General features: G+C 42.6%; 1 protein-coding gene across 2 annotated transcripts in view; it reads left to right on the top strand.

Moving 5' to 3' along the window:
- The window catches only part of CHCHD3 (coiled-coil-helix-coiled-coil-helix domain containing 3), a 248,719-nt gene that overhangs the window by 77,696 nt on the left and 147,981 nt on the right, over nucleotides 1-23,042 (top strand). For both annotated transcript variants that reach the window (XM_073328860.1, XM_073328859.1), the window contains exon 4: nucleotides 6,176-6,320. In XM_073328860.1, the coding sequence (XP_073184961.1) occupies nucleotides 6,176-6,320 (145 nt within the window). The remainder of the gene's footprint in view (nucleotides 1-6,175; nucleotides 6,321-23,042) is intronic.

Here is a 23,042-nt window from a genome sequence, read left to right as displayed (position 1 = left end):
CCGAGGTTTGGAGATGCAGATGAAAAGTCTGGTTGAGTTTAAAAAGGTTCGAGCAGATTGTGGAGCAAAGACATGAGGTATCTGAAGGGAAAAGCTCAGACTTGCAGATGGAAGCAGGACTGAGGAATTCTGAGGGGAGACTGCTGGGTGAGGCAAGTGGTCAGTGGAAGCATGTGACTTAAGAGAACCAGGCAGAGGAAAAGATGGGCTAGTGAAGGAGAAATAGAGCTCAAGAATAGGTTTATAGAGTTGGAAAATGAAGAAGGGACTCAGCAGGTAGTCACTGAAGGTGGAAGGGCAAGGAAGAAGAGAAGAGCGGCTAGTCCTATAGGAAAAGAGGAAGAGTCAGTGGAGACTACACCAAATATGAGCCCCTAGAGGATACAGGATGGGTTGAAGAGGATTACTGTGACTCTGGGTAATGTGCATGACATTGTGGATGGCTTTGTACAAATGGGTTTCCCTAACTGCGGAGGGGCGATAGATGTGGCACATATTCCAATTCTGGCACCAGCCCACATAGCCTCTGAGTATGTTAATCAGAAGGGGTATTTCTCTGTGGTTGTCCATGCACTTGTGGATCACCATGGGCATTTCATTGACATCAACGCGTGCTGGTCCAGAAAGGTGCATGACGCACTCATCTTTCGGAACACAGGCCTGTTCAGGAAGCTGCAAGTCGGGGCTTTCTTCCCAGACCAGAAGATCACCCTAGGGGAAGTCGAAATGCACATTGTGATCCTTGGAGACCCCACTTACCCTTTAATGCGGTGGCTCATGAAACCCTACACAGGGAGCCTTGACAGCAGCAAGGAGCAGTTCAACAGCAGGCTGAGTTGTTGCAGAATGATTGTGGAGTGTGTTTTTGGCCGTTTAAAGGGCTGCTGGCACTGTCTGTATGGGAAGCTGGACCTGGCCGATGACAACATCCCCACGGTTATATCCACGTGCTGTACCCTCCGTAACATTTGTGAAGGGAAGGGTGAAAGATTCACTCAGGCATGGACCTTGGAGGTTCAACACCTGGAGGCTGAATTTGAACAGCCAGAGAGCAGGGCTATTAGAGGGGCCCAACGCGGGGCTGCAAGGGTTAGGGATGCCTTGAGGGAGCAGTTTGAGGCTGAAAGCCACCAGTAATGTCTGGTGCCCTGCATGGGAGTGAAGTGCAGTGATTTCAATGTTAGTAGGTGTCTGTGTTTGCTATGCTGACTTGCAGTGCCTGTTGCTTTCCTGGGCTAAGGTATCTTTTACTTTACGCAATAATAAAAATGTTTTTAAAGCTAAAAAATTCACTTATTGAAAAGAAACACAACTGCTTGGGAAACAGGAAGGGCATGACACGTCTGTGCTATGTGGGACGAGCGAAGTGGGTGGGGTGGGGAACAGGACAATCACAGATATGCGTATGTCATATACTCATCCTTCCTGTCTGGAGTGCCGTGCAATGAGTACTGCAATTTAGGCTGGCTAAAATGCATGGTGATGGGGTTGAGTGCAATGTGTAAGGGTCGTAGTTTGCAGGGCTGGGTGGTGAAGCCATAGGTGTTGGAGGCAGCTGGTGGTGATAAGAACGCGGATGGTGAGGAAAGTGGGTTGGCGCTGACATGGGGGCACAAGGGAAAGAGTTTTGGGACAAGGGCTGTGGGGCTGGGGCAGGCGTGGAAGTGCTCCGCCTGCATTGCTACGAGTGCCGTATTGAGTCTGCTTGGTGCTCCATGATGCTTAGCAGCTGCTCCGTGGTTTAGTGCCGGCTATCCGTAACTCTGCTGGCAGACCCTCCTTTCACTCTCCCGCCATTCCCGCACTTTTTGATTTTCATTAATGGACTGCTGAATCACTTCATGCAGCATGTCCTCTTTGCTTTTTTGAGTACGCTTCCTGATTCTTTGGAGTCTTTCGGCCATTGATAACAAGGATGGCTGGGATCTCAAGGTTGCATCTGTAAAGGCAAAATGCAACGCTTAACAGAGGCAGCATTGTTCACATCAGACAGAGCAATGATTCACAAATCAGATGTCGAGAATTATAACATTCAAAAACCAGTCGGAGAACACTTCAGTCTCTCTGGTCACTCGATTACAGACCTAAAAGTCACAATTCTTCAACAAAAAACCTTTGAAAGCAGACTCCAACGAGAGACTGCTGAATTGGAATTAATTTGCAAACTGGACACCATTACATTAGGCTTGAATAAAGACTGGGAGTGGATGCGTCATTACACAAGGTAAAACTATTTCCCCATGTTTATTCCCCCCACCCCCCCACTGTTCCTCACACGTTCTTGTCAACTGCTGGAAATGGCCCACCTTGATTATCACTACAAAAGGGTGTGTTTGTTTCCCCCCTTCCCCTCCTGCTGGTAATAGCTCACCCTACCTGATCACTCTCGTTACAGTGTGTATGGTAACACCCATTGTTTCATGTTCTCTGTGTGTATAAAATCTCCCCACTGTATTTTCCACTGCATGCATCCAATGAAGTGGGCTGTAGCCAACGAAAGCTTATGCTCAAATATATTTGTTAGTCTCTAAGGTGCCACAAGTCCTCCTTTTCTTTTTGCGGATAGAGACTAACACGGCTGCTACTCTGAAACCTGTCTTAATAGACTAGGGCATCCACACTGGTCCTGCAGCGCTCCAGCCGGTGCGCAGTAAGTGTTATGCTTCTCGTGGAGGTGGATTACCAGGAGCACTCCAACCGCAGAGTCTGGGCGCTCTACGTGTCTTGCCATTGGGAACGCGTCATGAGTTAGGATGCCCGGGGCTCCTTTAATGCACTCTAACTCGCAAGCGTAGCCAAGCCCTGAGAAAGGTGAATTCATCCGAAGAATGAAGTTCAGATGGTGCCCTCGCTTCTCTTACTCCTTTCTTGGAGAATATAAGAACGACCATACTGGGTCAGACCACAGGTCCATCTAGCCCCGTATTCTGTCTTCCGACAGTGGACAATGCCAGGTGCCCCATAGGGAATGAACAGAAGAGCTAATCATCAAGTGATCCATCCCCTGTCACTTATTCCCAGCTTCTGGCAGACAGAGGCTAGGGACACCATTCCTACCCATCCTGGCTAATAGCCATTGATGGACCTATCCTCCATGAATTTATCTAGTTCTTTTTTGAACCCTGTTATGGTCTTGGCCTTCAGAACATCCTCTGGCAAGGAGTTCCACAAGTTGACTGTGCATTGTATGAAGAAATACTTCCTTTTATTTGTTTTAAAACCGCTGCCTATTAATTTCATTTGGTGACCCCCTAGTTCTTGGGTCATGAGGAGTAAATAACACTTCTTTATTTACTTTCTCCACACCAGCCATGATTTTATAGATCTCTATCATATCCCCCCTCAGTCGTCATGTTTCCAAGCTGAAAAGTCCCAGTCTTATTCATCTCTCCTCATATGGCAGCTGTTCCCTACCCCTAATCATTTTTGTTGCCCTTTTCTGAACCTTTTCCAATTCCAGTACATCTTTTTCGAGATGAGGTGACCACATCTGCACACAGTATTCAAGATGTGGGTGTACCATGGATTTATACAGAGGCAATATGATATTTTCTGTTTTATTATCTGTCCCTTTCTTAATGATTCCCAGCATTCTGTTCGCTTTTTTGACTGCCGCTGCACATTGAATGGATGTTTTCAGAGAACTATCCACAATAACTCCAAGATCTCTTTCTTGAGTGGTAACAGCTAATTTAGACCCCATCATTTTATATGTGTAGTTGGGATTATGCTTTCCAATGTACATTACTTTGCATTTATCAACATTGAATTGCATCTGCCATTTTGTTGCCCAGTGATCCAGTTTTGTAAGATTCTTTTGCAGCTCTTCGCAGTCTGCTTGGGACTTAACTATCTTGAATAGTTTTGTGTCTATAGTAGGAAGAGACCCTGAGAAGTCCTTGTATAAGAGGCCTTGGTATGAAGCCTGAGCTTTGCTGATATAAAGCAAAGTTATCAAAAGTCAACTGTGAGCAAACCTCTGGCTCTGCCTACTTGCAAGTTCAGAGAATCTGGCAAGAACAGGGCTGATGTTGCAGAAACACACATTTCTAAGAAGTGCTAGGCACGGAGTACTCACACAAACACATTCCTGAAGAGTGATAGCAGAACATCCCAATATCAAGGATGGTTCAAAAACATTCCTCAAGGATAACAGGAACACACTGACTCCTCCTAAAAGGTAAGGAACTTTTCCATTCTCATTGTAATATAGCTAGCAGGGAAGTTGAACGTAACAGCAATTCAGTTAAGCCATCAAACAACTTATCTAGGAGTTAAGAATTTATTATTTATAAGGTTTAGGGAAACTGACTCTTTGGAAAAGAGATTGTGGAGACAACATCAAGGTGCATAATTCTGCCTAATGCCAAATACAAAAATGAGGAGACATGAATATGAGCTAAAAAGCCCAAGCTTTTTTTTTTTAAAAAAAAAAAGTCAAGCAAATAGCAGCTTCTCTAAATACAATAATTAAATATGTGAAATATACTACCAGTAGTGTAATGTATAAAAAGAGGAATCAAGTCTTTAACTACAGAGAGTAGAATACAAAATAGGTGATTGGGTTGTGGGGGGGGAGGAGGGAATCTTTAATCTCTGAAAAGTCTAAATGCTGCTTTTATTTCAGAAAAAAGAAATTATTGAGACTTCTATTTTGACATTTCTTCTCTTTGTGTGAAACAATAGTTTTGTAATCTAAAGGAAAACTGGCGTGTGTTTTGTCTGCATCATTGATTGTGCGATAGATTAAATACATTGATGCTGCTGGATTAATTTGGGGGACCTTGGGAAATCACTTAATGGAATTTGGTCCATGTCTGCATAATCTTTTTGCTGGAGTAATTGAAGATGCTGCTTAATAAACTTTATAAAAACTCCCAGTTGGTTGATGTCTTTCAGAGGTTTGTGTCTGAGCACAAAAATGACACACGCTCTGTCTTCTTCCCCACCATCCCCCACCCCTCTTAAAGTTTTCCCCAAGGAAAATGTTTAATGTACTGTAATGCTAGTGCCTTTCAGAAAGTGACCTTAGTGACTTTCTGACACTTTTCAGAAAGTGGCGGTATGATTTGTTCTCTGCAGCTCCCTTGGTAACACATACATTCAGTGGAAATTCTGAAGCCTCATCTCCTTCACTGTTTTTCAGATGCCTATTTAAAAAACAGTATTTGATATTCCATTACCGGTGATGAACTTGTAGATATTTACTTTTGTGTTTGGTATGAGAATATATATGTAAAGCAGGTGTTTTGATTGACTAAACTGTTTTAAAATGTGTTTGCATATACGTGTAACGTATACATGCATTTTCATAAAAATATTGTTGTAAAGATTTCCATTAATTTTATGGCTTGTGACATTACATTCTGTTCATGTTGAGAATTCCCTGGGACTAATATAATGCATGATTAAGTTCTGAAAACACAAATTCAGGAAATAATAATACTTTGCACTTAAATAGCGCCTTTCATCTGATGCTCTTAAGTCTTTTTCCAGATGTTAAGCATGTCAACATAGCTGTTACACCCTTTTTGCAGATGAATAAATGGATACATTGAGTAGGTGTGACCTGCCCAAAAGTAACAAAGTGTATCAGTGCCAGAGAAAGGAATAGAGCTGAGTATTCTTGAACAAGAATTCGTTTATAAAAATCTGTATACTGTGTATTGTTTATGCATGAGATTTTAATTAGTTTTATTCCTTATTTTGCTTAATTTCAGAGGTAATGCTGTTAAGATTTGGGTACAGTGTTGGGATGCTGAATTTATTTATCTCAATATATATTGAGAGATGTTGATACTGATAGATGTCGGGGGTTATTGATATTGTTAGGGGGGTGTGTGTATATATGTATGTGTGTGTTTTTATATATATTTATTATATGTGTGTGTATATATATTTATTTTAGTGTGTGTGTATGTATATAAATGTATATAAAATAAATCAGTGCATATTCAATATGAATGCCAGAAGGTTTATATTTTTGATTGTCTCAAAATTGCAATATACAGATTTCTGGCATTGATATTGGATATTCAGTGAGCTCTAAAAGCCAGTAATCATTTAACATTGTCATAAGTACTGTACTCTTTTGATTATGATAATGTGTTTGTCCATTCAAGCTATTTGACAATGTATTTCCATTCTAAATTCTTTTACCCTTTTTTCAATGTAGGTTGAAACAAGATCAAAAGTATGTACGTGATGAAATTGGCAAAGTTCTGGAGCGGGAGCGGTCTGCTTCAAATGAGCATTTGACTAGAGCCATTCTTAGAGAGAGAGCTGCGGCAGAAGAGGAACGCCTGAAGACACAGCATTTTGTAAGTGCAATAAGTTTTTTTTATGTAAATGTGAAGGTTTAAAAACAAATGTCAGTGTCCTAAAATTTTTATGCTTTTGGCAAACTCTTTTGTAAAATATAGGAAGTAGAATGTTTCTATCCTCCCGTAGTGCTTTTCCTCTTCAGCAAATATGATTATTATCAGAAGATTTCTTCTCTTTGCCCTGTTAATATCACAGTCCTTAAAAGAGCAGCTGCTTTAAAACTGACAGGTCCTTTTTAGTGTCACAAGTATGTCGCTTTTTGGGAGAAAACTTTTATGTGAGGAGAGCATTTAAATAACTAAGATGCTAGCCTGGTTCATTTTCAGTATTTAAGTGTTCGGAGATCTGGTTAGATAATGTGATATTAAATTACTGAATACTTTATCACAAACATTTATATATAAATGTGTATTAATAAAGGTACATTAACAGTGTGGTTGGTTAAACATTGACTGATTTTAAGAATTTTCCAAAGACATAGGCGCCGACTCCGTGGGTGCTCCGGGGCTGAAGCACCCATCGGAAAAAAATAGTGGGTGCTCAGCGCCCACTGGCTGCTCCCCCAGTGCCCCCTGCCCGCTGGTGGCCCTGCCAGTGAGCTCCTCCCTCTCCCTCCCAGTGCCTCCCCCCTGCCACAATGAGCTGTTATGTGGCGTGCAGGAGGGGCGTGCTGGGGGAGGGGTTGGAGCAGGAAGAGGAGGGGTTGGGGGGAAGGGGTGGAGTGGGGGAAGTGCCTGTGGTGGAGTGGGGGTCAAGCAACCCCAGGAAACTCAGAGAGACGGCACCTCTGTTCTAAGATACAATTTTTTCTTTGTTTTTCTCCTCCAACTTATTTATACTGGAGACCAAAATAGCATGTTTATATACGTGTGTGTGATTTTTTTTTTTTATGGTTATGCCCCAAACTTCAATACCAGCTTATTGAAAAAGTATGTACTGAAGAACTGTATTTCATGAGAGCTGATATATAAAACCTCTCTGACAACCAAGTTGTGAAATATAGCAGGCTGTTTTTCTCTGAAAATTGACACCTTAGATTGCTGTCCATTTCAAATGTATGGCAGATTTGTAGCTTCCCACATCAATCGCTGCGGTTGCCTTTGTAGTTCTCAGGGAGAAGTCCCCATGACCATTCTTTGAGGCTTGAAAGCACCATTTTGCTTAAAAAAAAAAAAAAATTGAGTATAAGCAATGAACAAATGGGTGTTTGCAAGCTGAAAAAAATCTAAGGCTCTATCTTACAAACCATTATGCATTTGGTTAACTTCACTCATATGAGCATTCTCATTGAAATCAATGGGACTGCTCATGTGAGTAGAAATAGGTACATGCATAACCTTGGAGACTTTCCCTTTCTGAGAACTATAAAAAGATGGTCAGCATGTTTTTGAGAACCTTAAAGTGCAGCTAAAATACACACATTCTTGTTCAACCCGTGTAACACGGATTGCCAGTTGGAGTAGATTGTCTGTGCAACCTTGCCTAGACCACGAGATTTTTTTGAGTAACAGCCGTGTTAGTCTATATTCGCAAAAAGAAAAGGAGGACTTGTGACACCTTAGAGACTAACCAATTTATTTGAGCATGAGCTTTCGTGAGCTACAGCTCACTTCATCGGATGCATACCGTGGAAACTGCAGCAGACTTTATATATACACAGAGAATATGAACCAATACCTCCTCCCACCCCACTGTTCTGCTGGTAATAGCTTATCTAAAGTGATCATCAGGTGGGCCATTTCCAGCACAAATCCAGGTTTTCTCACCCTCCACCCCCCACACAAATTCACTCTCCTGCCGGTGATAGCCCATCCAAAGTGACAACTCTTACACAGTTGTGTAAGTGAGTTGTCACTTTGGATGTGTAAGTGAGTTGTCACTTTGGATGGGCTATCACCGGCAGGAGAGTGAATTTGTGTGGGGGGTGGAGGGTGAGAAAACCTGGATTTGTGCTGGAAATGGCCCACCTGATGATCACTTTAGATAAGCTATTACCAGCAGAACAGTGGGGTGGGAGGAGGTATTGGTTCATATTCTCTGTGTATATATAAAGTCTGCTGCAGTTTCCACGGTATGCATCCGATGAAGTGAGCTGTAGCTCACGAAAGCTCATGCTCAAATAAATTGGTTAGTCTCTAAGGTGCCACAAGCACTCCTTTTCTTCAAGAGATTTTTGTTATCCTAGCTGAACAAAGCTTTGGAGGGTGTTTTGCATGGGCTTAACAGGCTTTTCTTAACTTATTTGGTTCTGTAATTAATTTATTCATCCTGTTGAGAGAGAGAGACATCACCTTTCCGACCTGCCAAAAATAAAACAAAACCTGATACCTGCATGTGGGAAAAGGCCTATTTTCTCTGAAAATTCTGAACACTGAGGCTTTTCTTATCACAAATTTAAAAAACAGCTTATTTTGCAGAAATGTCACTTTTCATTGTTAGGTTTCACTTAGCCTAGAATGCATCAGCCACATCTGCCTGGTGAAACAATCAAGAACTCATTGTTGATTAATTTTGTACTTACTGGCTGGAGGGTGAGGATTTGTTTCAAGCGGAGATGTAGCTGCAGAGGAAGATGCATGTGTCATTTGTTAGGGAGGGAGGGAATAGAATGATGTAATGTTTAAAAATCCTATGCAATCTTTTTTCATGTGGACCTTCATTCAGAGAATCTCACTGCCTTATGGTGGTGAGGGCACTTATTGCCTGGAATTTGGGAGGGTCCTATGGTGTGTACAACAGCATGCCTTGCATGTAGAGGCAGCCTATCCAATTGGGCGTGGCACAGATTTTGTGCTTGGGAACAGAAGTCAGCTTTCTGAATTCTCTGCCAGTGGCTTGCTGTGTGATTTGGGCAAGTCGGGTAAACTTTTCTGCACCTTAATTTTTCAATCTGTAAATTTTTGAAACATGTTGAGAGACCTTTGAGTGAAAAGTGCTTCGTTAGTGCTAAATTGTTGTTGTTACTGTTGTAATTCATTCATTTACCTAAATACTGTCAGGTGTCAACTTTGCCATTTTTCAAACTTTATTAAGAAACAAAGCGGCTATTGATCTGTTTTAGTTCCCGATAATCTAATTAATCTATATAACATAACAGTTAATCCAAATAAATGTAAATTGTCTAAATGTGTGGCTATGGGCAACCTGCTGTGTTCTCAGGTACCAAGTAACACTCACTGTCCTTTAAATTTTTTTTAAAAGCCACTACTTTCTTTGTCTGCTGCTGGTCAGTTTACTCTCTTGGCTCTGTCTCTCACACCTCATATTTAAATGTTGGTATTATCGTTCATTCAAATTAAATTCTAATCTCTTTAAGGCAGGGGCCGTATTTATGTGTCTGCTGCAAAGTCACACGAAAACCTCTGACGTTATACGAGTAGTTTAACTCTAACTCTAACCTTTTTATCTTTTCTTTAACTTGATCTGGAGTGTAAGATCCATGGTTCAACTCTTTTCATGTTATTATTTGTAAAGCATTGCACATGCTTACAGTGCTATAAAAATGAATGTCCATTGCTGATCCTTAATTGTTTTAATAGTGTAAAGAAAACATAAATGTTATGGTTATGATAGAGGAAATCAAGTTCTTTCCCCAGCATTTTCAACCATTTTGGTTGAGACCCCTTCTCATAAGATTAAGCCCACTGACGTCTTTTCCTCACAGATTGAAGGAGTACCTAGGGGGTTCATCTGCACTCCTAAATATAGTTTCAAAAGTTCATTATCTTACTCCTAACAGGATAATTCCTGCAATTTTTGTTTTTCCCTCCAGCTCTCGCCCCATCTATTAGCATTTTACTCAGATCGTAAATGGACATTCATTCTGAATGATACAATACTCAATTTGCATATGACCAACCAGTGTGAGATAAGCATTTGTCCCCTCTTCCCCCCCGCCCAAGCCAGGAGTATGTGGATTACCATTTGGTGACCTGTCTTAAGTCACAGAGCAAGAGATGATAATTTTGTGTGTGTGTGTGTGCACACAAAATTATCGTCTCTTGCTCTGTGACTTAAGAGAGGTTTCAGAGTAGCAGCCGTGTTAGTCTGTATCCGCAAAAAGAAAAGGAGTACTTGTGGCACCTTAGAGACTGCATCCAATGAAGTGAGCTGTAGCTCATGAAAGCTTATGCTCAAATAAATTCGCAAATTGGATACAATTAACTTAGGCTTGAATAGAGACTGGGAGTGGCTAAGTCATTATGCAAGGTAACCTATTTCCCCTTGTTTTTTCCTACCCCTCCACCCCCCCTTCCTCAGACGTTCTTGTTAAACCCTGGATTTGTGCTGGAAATGGCCCACCTTGATTATCATACACATTGTAAGGAGAGTGATCACTTTATATAAGCTATTACCAGCAGGAGAGTGGGGTGGGGGGAGAGAAAACCTTTTGTAGTGATAAACACCCATTTTTTTCATGGTTTGTGTGTATAAAAACATCTTCTGTATTTTCCACAGTATGCATCCGATGAAGTGAACTGTAGCTCAAGAAAGCTTATGCTCAAATAAATTGGTTAGTCTCTAAGGTGCCATAAGTACTCCTTTTCTTTTTGAGTTAAGAGAGGTCACCAAAAGGTAATCTATATACTGGATGGAGGGGACAAATGCTTATCTCACTCTGGTTAGTCATATGCAAATTGAGTATTGTATCGTTCACAATGAAGGTCCATTTACAATCTGAGTAAAATGCGCTCTCTCTCTATGTATGTAATTCGTCACATATTTTCTATACAAACATCTCACAATGATTACGCTGATCAGTGTGACATAGGTTTTCATTAGCGACCTTATGTGACATTGTTTTGGTGAACCCAGTTAATCCTTGTATCTCTATATACTCCTTGCCATCTGATGCTTGGCATTGAAGAAGTCCTTGTGTCACAATGTTAAATAATGTATCCATTTTTAAATGATAATTTAAAAAGAAAAGGAGTACTTGTGGCACCTTAGAGACTAACAAATCTATTTGAGCATAAGCTTTCGTGAGCTACAGCTCACTTCATCGGATGCATTCAGTGGACTTATACAGTTTATACTTCCACAGAAAAGGGATTTCTGAGTGCTAAATCTGTTATTTTTGGTCAGTTAACCTCTCTTCCTTAGCTGTTTTAATATTCTGTATTGTGGTAGCACCTAAGGTCTCCTCCGCTGATAGGGGTCAGTTGTGCTGGGTACTATACAAGCATATGGGAAAACTTTAAACCCTGCCTTGAAGAGCTTACAGTCTAATTAATACAAGATGCAACAGATGACTACAACAAACAATTGGAGAGAAGGGAGGAAGAGGAAGATGGTAATAAATTCATGGCAACGTAGGCTCATGTGGTTACTCAGACTTGATTTGTGGGCAGTTAGAAAACTTTTTTAAAAAATTTATCTTTTGAAAGTCCCCTATTTAAACCTGTGCTCTATCATTAACATTAGTGCCACCCTCCAGCATTGCTAACTTTGTTCTTAACATGTCTTCCTCCAACATCCAGGACCTTACCTCTCCTCTTCCCCAAATTGCCCTCCGCTTTGGGATTTTTCCCCCATTGGTGTGGGCAGAAAGGTGTGAGGGGGCAGGGCAGGGAAGAGAAGAGAAGTCTCCTCTTGTTTCCTTGGGTGTTCTTGGGGCTAGAAGAGTGTTTTGACCCCAGTGGCTCTATTCGACATTGGTGAGGCCTCATCTGGAGTACTGTGTCCAGTTTTGGACCCCACGCTATAAGAAGGATGTGGAAAAATTGGAAAACGTCCAGCAGAGGGCAACAGAAATCATGAGGGGACCGGAACACATGACTTATGAGGAGAGGCTGAGGGAACTGGGATTGTTTAGTCTGTGGAAGAGAAGAATGAGGGGGGATTTGATAGCTGCTTTCAACTACCTGAAAGGGGGTTCCAAAGAGGATGGATCTAGACTGTTCTCAGTGATAGCAGATGACAGAATGAGATGTAATGGTCTCAAGTTGCAGTGGGGGAGTTTTAGGTTGGATATTAGAAAAACGTTTTCACTAGGAGGGTGGTGAAACACTGGAATGCGTTACCTAGGGAGGTGGTGGAATCTCCTTCCTTAAAAGTTTTTAAGGTCAGGCTTGACAAAGCCCTGGCTGGGATGATTTAATTGGGGATCGGTCCTGCTTTGAGCAGGGGGTTAGACTAGATGACCTCCTGAGGTCCCTTCCAACCCTGATATTCTATGATTCTGTGGCTGATTCTAGGTGCAAATATGAAACGAGCTTATAACATCACTGAAATCCTGAGTCTTTAGAAGGCCCTGGTGCTCCTTTGGTTCTGATTTGTTACTAATGAAGTATTTCTTCCTTAGTACCTTCCCAGTCCATATGACCAGAGTCCTACCAAATGAATGGCTGTGAAAAACAGGGACTGTGAAATCAGATCTCCCCTGTGAAATCTAGCTATTGGAGGGGCAGAGCAGGGGGCACCCAGCTGGGGGCTCCTACCGTTCACTGGGCTCCAGCTGCTAGTCCACCAGGCTGGGGAGGAACGGGACTTCCTCTTCCCTTGCACAGCTGCTCTTGGGGGGAGCTGAGACCCATCTCTGGGTACCTCCCGCAGCTGCAGGAAGCTCCGTGGCTACTGCCAGCTCTGAAGGCTCCCAGCAGCATGGGGGAGATCAGAAACTCCTCCACCTCCTGGAATCTGCCCTGGCTACGGGAAGCTCTGTGGCTGTTGCCTTCAGAGCCCAGCTCTGAAGGCAGCGCAGAAGTGAGGGTGGCAATCCTGGGACACCCCTCCATCAGCTTTGCAGTCCCTCCTGCTCACGACCCCTTTTTGGGTTGGGACCCCAGCCATTACAACAGCGTGAAATTTTAGATGTAAGCATCTGAAAATGTTAAATTGACCAATTTAAAACTCTCTGACCGTGAAATTGATCAAAATGGACTGTGAATTTGGTAGGGCTCTACATGTGAATGGAGGAGACCTTAAATATGTAACCCCTGCTTCCTGGGAGTGGCGCTTTGTTTCCCTCACATGGTGGCTAGGCCAGCTGGAGATTGATGAGCCTGGTACAGCCTTGGCTAACAGATGTGTCGTTTAGCTTATAAGGTAGAAGCTCATGCATTTAGTTTGAGGTCCCAAGTTTGATCCCTGCTGCTGACACCCCTGTGTGGGTCGGCGTTACAAAGGCATGAGGTAAAGATACTTCTTCTGTGTAGAAGAGCGGGATCTTCTGTTTAGACCTGGGTCCAAACTGTGTCAATCGGGGGCGGGGAGGTCCTGGCTGGGTTGCTCCATGCTGCTCCTCACTCACTGCTTGGCAGCTGCTGCTTCAGTGAAAGCTTTTTTTTGCCCTTCCTCCAACACGTGGTGGCTGTGTGGGCCATCTGTAAAACAAGGACAGTACTTACCTACCTCACAGGATTTGATTAATCTTGCTCACATTTGAAAAGTGCTGTGCAAGTGCTAAATCTAGTTGCTGTCGATTCCTTTGGCAGTCTCTTCCAAACTCCAGTGGTCGGCATTAAAAGCCATTCATATATTGCCTAACCCTATCTTTCCTTAGTGCCGTATTGCTAATTATTGCAAATGTTCAAAAGTCATGAATCAGGCTCATTAAAATCATGAGATTATGTAAAAAATAATAGATTTGGTATTCTTTTTAATTGCCTTCTGCTTTTTGAGCCTTTAGGGTGCATTAGGGTCACATTTTGAAGCTTTCTTCACAGCCACATGGGCTAGAAACTTACTTTTTCTTTAAGAATGAAGGCTGAAGTCATCAAATATCCACTTGACTCCAGGACCTTGTGCTTTAAGTCAAACAGGAATTATCATGAGGTGCATGACAAAATCGTGAGAGTTGGCAACACTGCTTAGTGTGCAGCTGTGTTCCTTAGTAATCCTTAGTCATACCCCCATCTGTACCAATTCATGCTGCTGTAAGGTCTCCTGTGTAGCCACTCTATGCTGATAGTAGAAAGCTCTCCCGTTGGCATAATTAACCCACCTCCAATGAGAAGCGGTAACTGTTGGCAGGAGACGCTCTCCTGCTGACATAGCGCTGTCCACAGACACTTCTGTCAGTCTAATTTATGTCGGCCGGGGGCGGGGGGTGGTGGTTTTCACACCCCTGAGTGACAAAAGTTTTACTGCGGAAAGTGCTAATGTAGCCTCACTGTGTGAAAACTGTGTTGGGATTGTTTTCACCAATGTGCAAAATAGATTCCCTATGTCAGAATCATACTAAGGAAGTGCATGCATTAGTCTGTAGGGTCCGCTTACTGTTGTGATAGGGTTGTAAGGATATACAATTATATAATTAATTCTGTACTAAGTGTCTTATGGTCTTTCTCTCTGGAGATCTAAATACCGAACAAAATGAAGGATAAAATATCCAAAAAATAGTTATCTGTCATACCCTCCTGTTTTGTTTTTATCTTGTCGTTCCCTTGTCCATTCCCTATGGGTGGTGTTCCTGAGGAAAGACTTAATTGTCTATCTTCGATTTTAATCTCAACAGACTTAATTTTGGCATTGGTGGTGTTTTTCCTGGCAAGTGCTTCTGTAGCTGAGATCCCAGTGCAGTGGTTTGGGATGCTCTTAGAATTCTAAAGTAGCGTTCTTGGTGGCAGACTTCTCATCCTATGAAAACTTTTATTTTTGGAAGCCTGTGTTTTAAAAACTTTTTCTTCATCTCAAAATGGGCTTCCTCTTGTTGTGTGGTTTTACATGTGGCAACTTTGCCATAAATAGCTTATTGACATTCCATCACTTGAATCATGAGTGTCAGGGTGAGATAGGGAGAGCATGGAGGAAAAAAATCTATAGATAACCAAAGTGCATATTTCCATTTCCTTATAATGACCTGGCATTTACCGTTAACATATTTGCTTCACTACCTGGGCTGAAATGAGCTGTCATTAAGACCTTACATGTTGGAAAACAGTATTACTGAGCTGCCAGTGACATTATAGTCTCATTTCCTGTTGAAGAGTAGAGAAATATTGTTCTGTCCATTTGCTTTAACCATAACATTAAAAGTTGATCATCATTATGGCTCTTCATCCACACTTTTATATATTTTAAAAGTTGCCCTTATCCATTGTTTCAATGTTAAAATGGGAACAAGAGTTACTTAATTAAATCTTTGTTTACATTTTATAAATGTTTTTACGCTAAAAGACTCTAATAATTTTTCTCTTTATTTAAAAAAAATCTATATGGTAGAAAACATTCTTCTGTTAAAAATATTTTTTGCCATTTAAGTGAGTGCACTAATTAGTTTATTGGATATTTTTGCCGAGCAAAATCACATGTGAGATATAAAATACTTCCCTTTTTATTCTGAACACTGAAATCAATAGACCAAACACTTCCCTTGATTTATCATCACTGAGATTGGTGGAGTTACATTAGGAATGAATTTGACCCATTTGTCACAAATGAATACATTTTATTTACGTCTTCCTCTCGTGTGGCTTGACTTTTCAGATGTTCTCCCCTTCATCCTTGGGTGATTTCTCCAAGTCATTGTATATACTTTCTATGCTTTAGTGGCCTGTTGTACCTGTCCTCAATTTTTAGCTTTACTAAAAGGAGGTTCCCTGTTTTCCATAAAGAGATTATATACTGACCATCCTTGCTCTTTCCTAACAGTCCTATACTAACCATATTTTAGAGGGACGATGTCACTAGAAAATACCCGAGGGCAGATATACCCGGTGAGGTAAGGTGTTTGTCCTCAAGAGAACAGAAGTCTTTTTACAAACGAGTATTTATTACATACTTCATTTATCCCATTCATCATTTTAATAGAAAAATGTGTCTTTTTGGATGATTCTGAAATAATTTGAAGTAAGCTACATAGCCCGAAGCAGAATGTGATTACTTACGGTAGACAGGGCGAAGCTATTTTTTTTTTTTTTTTTAGAATATGATCAGTGACAATAATTTATGATTACTTACAACTTACAAGCAAAGGTTCTTACTAGTGTTCAGAGTGGAAAATTAGATAAAGTTTGGAAACAATACAGGGCAATATTAGTTACAGTGGTTTTGTGTTGTCACCCCACACCCTTGTGATAGCTGTTCTGTTTAGGGTCTCTGTCCAGTGGCTTGGTGGGGAACATTCACCATAACTCTGTCACTGTTACATTCACTCAAGTGTCCCATTCCCATTTGTGACCACAGTTTCATTGGTTGTCAGCATATACCATGAAGAGATACTCAGAGCACCTCCAAAAGGAGAGAGGATTTGTCAAAAAAGACACATCCATTCCTTTTATGGAAGACATGGTATTCATATGTGCACTATTACCAGTATTCTCATAACCTAGAATATCTCCTAGTAAGACTATCACGACATGTTGTGTATGGGGTGGAGTGCACATATTGTTTGTTTGTTTGTTTAAGAAGAGACTGACAGATTGCCGGGAATAGTGGGAAGTCTGGAATGAATGCTGAGGATGTGGTAAATTCCTCTGGCTAGCCTCAGGAGAGTATATGAAGTGTTGAGGGTTCCAGAGGAGAAGGTGCTATTATGGATAGTTATCATAGACTGGCTTTCAAATGAGAGAGGGCTGTCATGAACCTGGAATCATATTGCTTGCTGCTCCTAAAAGGAAGCATCTCAAATGTTTTACTGTGGAGTACCATTGGGCGGTGGTACTCGTGACTCATTCCCAAACATACTGTACCCTACTTTATATAGTAATAATATTCTCCCTTCTAAAATTGCCAAGGAAAATAATCAGCTCTCTTAGAGTTTAAGGCCTTTCACTTAGCAGTGCTCTCAACACACCGATAACGAGAAGATGAGCCTCTATCTCATGCCATATCGATCTGAAAAACCAAAATACAGTAGAAGACTTAGTGGTATCACTTCTCTAATGATACCGTTTCCAACAGGATTTTCACCCCTAACTTTTTGCTTATTCAGCATGAAAGCAACAGTTGGAGTACACTGTGGAGTCAGGAACGAGAATCCTGTTTACCTGAAGATCTCTTTTCATCAGAACTACTGGTGAATATTTTCCCCTTTTATATCATTAACTCCTTCCTCACGTTCAGTCTGTAACCTCATATTATCCCTTCTTCCTTGAGAACATTTTAAAGATCAAAACTCTTCTGTCACTCAGTTGCTACTACTCATGCTATTACTACTTGTCTAGAGCCTCAGCTTCCATTTTGATTACTGTAACCACTTCCTCACTGGCTTCGATGACACCCATCTAACCCCTCTGCAGTGCGTACAAAAATGCAGATACTAGGGTCACACATTCTTTGTTTGTCTATCTGACCATGTGATCCTTCTCCCTTTGAATCCCTCTTCTGTCTCCCCCTTCTCTACACCATCATAGAATCATAGAATATCAGGGTTGGAAGGGACCTCAGGAGGTCATCTAGTCCAGCCCCCTGCTCAAAGCAGGACCAATCCCCAATTAAATCATCCCAGCCAGGGCTTTGTCAAGCCTGACCTTAAAAACTTATAAGGAAGGAGATTCCACCACCTCCCTAGGTAACGCATTCCAGTGTTTCACCACCCTCCTAGTGAAAAAGTTTTTCCTAATATCCAACCTAAACCTCCCCCACTGCAACTTGAGACCATTACTCCTTGTCCTGTCCTCTTCTACCACTGAGAATAGTCTAGAACCATCAAGTTCAAGCTTCAGTCTGTCATTGCTAGGGCCCTGCCACTTTCACGGTTATAGGATTTTAAAAATCATAAATTTCATGATTTCAACTATTTAAATCTGAAATTTCACAGTGTTATAATTGTAGGGGTCCTGACCCAAAAAGGAGTTGGGGGGTCACAAGATTATTGTAGGGGGTTGCAGAACTGCTACCCTTTCTTCTGCAGTGCTGCTGGCAGCGGCTCTGCCTTCAGAGTTAGGCTCCCAGCCAGCAGCTGTTGCTCTTTGGCCGCCCAGCTCTGAAGGCAGCGCCACCACCAGCAGCAGTGCAGAGGTAAGGATGGCATGGAATGGTATTGCCACCCTTACTTTTGTGCTGCTTCCTGCAGAGCTGGGCCCTCGGTCAGCAGCTGCCACTTTCTGGCTGCCCAGCTCTGAAGGCCGCAGGGCAGAAGAAAGAGTGGCATGGTATAGTATTGCCACCCTTACTTCTGAGCTGCTGCTCGAGGGGTGCTGCCATCAGAGCTGGGTGCCTCCTCAACAGCCGCCGTTCTCTGGCCACCCAGCTCTGCAGGCAGTGCAGAAGTAAGGGTGGCAACACTGTGATGACGACCCCCCTACCCCCCACAAATAATCTTGCGACCCCCCCTCCCACACACACACACACACACACCCTCTCCGCAACTCCCTATTGGGTCAGGGCCCCCAGTTTGAAAAACACTGGCCTCCCCTGTGAAATCTGTATAGTATACGGTAAAAGCATAGAAAAGACTAGATTTCACGGGTGGAGACCGGATTTCACAGTCTGGGATGTTTTTCATGGTTGTGAATTCGGCAGGGTCCTAGTCATTGCCTTCCAATCTTTAGAGAATTCCTCCTCTTCCTCCCCACTTACCCAGACATGTGTCTTAATATGTTCCCCTGCACTCCATTTGTCTGTTTCTCCCTCAGCTGTTTCTGTGCTGCTCCTGTATATAGAACGTCCTTTTTTGAACAGGTCCACAATGTCCCTCCTCATCCCATTTAAATACCTCCTGAGGCCCCCTTTGCAACCCCAGTACCTGTATGGCCTTCTATTAGGCCGCAGCCTGGGATTTTCCAGGCCAGAGCTCCCCAGGCCTTTCCCCAGCCCTGCTCCAATTTAGGTACTCTTTGCTCCCTACAGCCAGGTCCCTCCCTCTCCAAAGGCTAGAGAGAGTGTGTCAGCTCCTGGCTCACTGCCTACTTATAAGGCCAGCTGAGCCCTAATTGGGGCGTGGCCCCCGCTGAGCCTACTTCCCTTCTCAGCCTGGGCTGCTTGCCTCAGCCCCAGCCCTCTCCCGGGCTGTTCTAAGCCCCTCAGGGCAGGAGCGGGTGTCTATCCCGCTGCACTACCCATATATTAGATAACAAATGCTTTTCTCACCTGGGCATGGTATGTGTCAGTGCCTTGAAGAAATGTTTAAAACACATGTATGTGTAAAATTACATTATTAACAGTGGTAGGCAATTTATTTTTCCTGAGAAAGTTAAATAGTAAAGATAATTTAAAATGGCCTGTAGATGAGGCTACATTTCCTGCTCTAGGTTGTAATCCCACTATGATTTGTCATTTGAGCTATTTACTAGTTAAATGGTTGTTTTATTTCAACTCTGAAACCCTCCCTTAGGGTGCCTTTGAACTAAGATGAGTGAGCTGCTTCCCTTTCTTATCTCCAGTTTGTCAACTACAACATTCATTCAGGCAATGGAACATTCTTCTGTATGAAGCAATAAAAATAATTTTTGTTTTTCCAGTTTATGTATTTTGTGCATTTAACAGCACTTTGTGTATAGTTGGTTTAATTGTTTCCTCTGCATAGTATTTTCCTGTGTTTGTTGCTATTCAAAAAATCCATGGATAGGAAAAGAAAATAAATGGAGTTGTAAAATCACTATAATTGTCAGGTGTCTTCGGGGGCAGGTGTAGGACCTAAAAATATATTCATTATCATTATTTAAAAATTGTTTGGCTCTTGAGTTGACTCTGATTTTACTCCAAGCAACGTTTTGTCTTCTGTTCTTAATTTTTCAATAGTAGTTAGGCCCAAGATACTATGAGATAAAATTAAGCAAGGTTTTATCCCAGCGTTCAGCTCATGTAGCACTTAACAAACCTTGCTATTCCATCCATTTGTTCTTTCTGTTGAATTCAAATTGAGTTAATTTTTAATTCGAAGCTTAATACTCTCCTTTTGCTTCCCTCATACATGAACTGATTTGTTCTTGCTGCTACTCTTTTTTTATGGAATCGCTAATAGATGTACTGTGCCGTCTCTTCAAATGAGTGCCATCACTTTTCTTGAGGGACTCAATACATTAGAAAGAGTCTAGATCCTTTTCTGCCCCCAGACATCATAAAGGAACAAGTTTTAAATAATATTCTCCCTTAGTTTTCAGCACAGTTCATGTGTATACATATTCTCTCCCCATCTCCCCCGCTTGATTACTTCTGGGCCTTTGGAGTGTGTATACCCTGCCAGTTGTGTGACACAACAAAAGTCAAATCAAAAAGTTGTCAGGTTTTGTCCTTGTAAATTACATGGTACAAATGCGCGTAGTGGATTAAAACACGTTCCCCTGACAGAAATCTTTAAATGTAACAAATAAAGTCCCCTCAATTTTGACAAAATATCTTGCCAAGTTTTAGGACTTGCATTCTGATTTTGTAATATATGTGTTTATTAGAATAGGTTACTGTCTTGGCTTGACATGTTTTTCTCCCAGAATACATCGGTTATATTTTTTTCTTGGGTTGAAATACAAGATATGAGAAAAAAGATTAATTTGCTCTGCAAGAAGTTAAAACAGTTCTGAGTTAGCTAACAAATAATTGAGCAAGAAATGAAATAAATAATTCTAAACAGTCCTAAAATAATTTTTCATGGTCCAGGGTGGAGATTTGGATTGGTACACTAGCTGGGAGTATGTGCCTACATTATAAACTGAACAAAATTGGAACAAAGATTTCCAGGTGGTTGTGTAACATAAAGGGCATGGCTACACTTGCAGATGTAGAGCGCTTTGAGTTAAATCCGCCTTCAGAGAGCGCAGTAGGAAAAGCACTGCAGTCTGTCCACACTGACAGCTGCAAGTGCACTGGCGTGGCCACATTTGTGGCACTTGCAGCAGCATTGGGAGCGGTGCATTGTGGGCAGCTATCCCACAGAGCATCTCTTCCTATTCTGGCTCTGTGGCTTGTGGGAAGGGGTCGGGGGGGGGGGCATTCTGGGTCTTGTCCCAGTGCCCCGTGATGCATCGATTCGTATCCCAGCAATCCCTGTGCTTCCATCCACATTTGGCGCCATCTTTCAATGTATTTGTACTGCGTGCTCTGTCTTCCCTTTCGGTCTGCGGGAATGGAGCCTGAACTGCTGAGGAGTATGCTGACAAGTCTCGCCAGCATGTCACGTTTGGCAGTTGAGTTATTCCTTATGATCCAAAGTGACAGTGAGGGCTCCGACTATGATATCAACTTGAGTAACGCATATAACACGAGTTTGCTTGTGGCATTCACGGACATGCTCACCACCGTGGAATGCTGCTTTTGGGCTAGGGAAACAAGCACTGAGTGGTGGCATCACATCGTCATGCAAGATTGGGATGACGAGCAGTGGCTGCAGATCTTTCGGATGAGAAAAGCCACTTTCATGGGACTGTGTGATGAGCTCGCCTCCGCCCTGCTGCGCAAGGACACGCTCTGCTGGTGGAGAGGCGGGTGGCTATTGCAATCTGGAAGCTGGCAACTCCAGACAGCTACCGATCGGTTGCTAACCAGTTTGGAGTGGGAAAGTCGACCATTGGAATTGTGTTGATGCAAGTTTGCAGGGCTATTAATTGCATCCGGCGCAGAAGAACCGTAACTCTGAGTAACGCGCATGACATTGTGGATGGCTTTGCACAAATGGGTTTCCCTAACTGCGGAGGGGCGATAGATGGGATACATATTCCAATTCTGGCACCAGCCCACCTAGCCTCTGAGTATGTTAATCAGAAGGGGTATTTCTCTGTGGTTGTCCATACACTTGTGGATCACCATGGGCATTTCATTGACATCAACGCATGCTGGTCCAGAAAGGTGCATGACGCACTCATCTTTCGGAACACGGGCCTGTTCAGGAAGCTGCAAGTCGGGGCTTTCTTCCCAGACCAGAAGATCACCCTAGGGGAAGTCGAAATGCGCATTGTGATCCTTGGAGACCCCACTTACCCTTTAATGCTGTGGCTCATGAAACCCTACACAGGGAGCCTTGACAGCAGCAAGGAGCAGTTCAACAGCAGGCTGAGTTGTTGCAGAATGATTGTAGAGTGTGTTTTTGGCCATTTAAAGGGCTGCTGGCACTGTCTGTATGGGAAGCTGGACCTGGCCGATGACAACATCCCCACGGTTATATCCACGTGCTGTATCCTCCGTAACATTTGTGAAGGGAAGGGTGAAAGATTCACTCAGGCATGGACCTTGGAGGTTCAACACCTGGAGGCTGAATTTGAACAGCCAGAGAGCAGGGCTATTAGAGGGGCCCAACGCGGGGCTGCAAGGGTTAGGGATGCCTTGAGGGAGCAGTTTGAGGCTGAAAGCCACCAGTAATGTCTGGTGCCCTGCATGGGAGTGAAGTGCAGTGATTCCAATGTTGTTAGGTGTCGGTGTTTGCTATGCTGACTTGCAGTGCCTGTTGCTTTCCTGGGCTAAGGTATCTTTTACTTCATGCAATAATAAAGAATGTTTTCACAACTAAAATATCCACTTATTGAAAAGAAAATTCATTTATTGAAAAGAAACACAACTGTTTGGGAACAGAAAGGGCAAGGGGGTAGGGTGGGAAACGGTACAATCACAGATTTTCGTATGTTCTGTTATCATAACTTCCTGTTTGGAGTGCTGTGCAGTGAGTGCTGCACTTCAGGATGGCTATACTTTATGGTGATGGGGGTTGAGTGCAGTGTGTAAGGGTCGTAGTTTTCAGGGTTGGGTGGCGAAGGCTATAAGTGTTGGAGGCAGCTGGTGGCGGTAAGAACTCGGATGTTGGGGAAAGTGGGTTGGAGGTGACATGGGGACACAAGGGAAAGAATTTTGGGACAAGGGCTGTGGGGAGGGGCGGGCGCTGTAGTGCTCCACCTGCATGGCTACAA

This window comes from Lepidochelys kempii, chromosome 1, assembly GCF_965140265.1.
Source record: "Lepidochelys kempii isolate rLepKem1 chromosome 1, rLepKem1.hap2, whole genome shotgun sequence".
In the NCBI taxonomy this organism is placed as follows: Eukaryota; Metazoa; Chordata; order Testudines; family Cheloniidae; genus Lepidochelys; species Lepidochelys kempii.
Note: the sequence above shows the minus strand (reverse complement) of the source record. Positions and strands in the feature narration are given on the sequence as shown.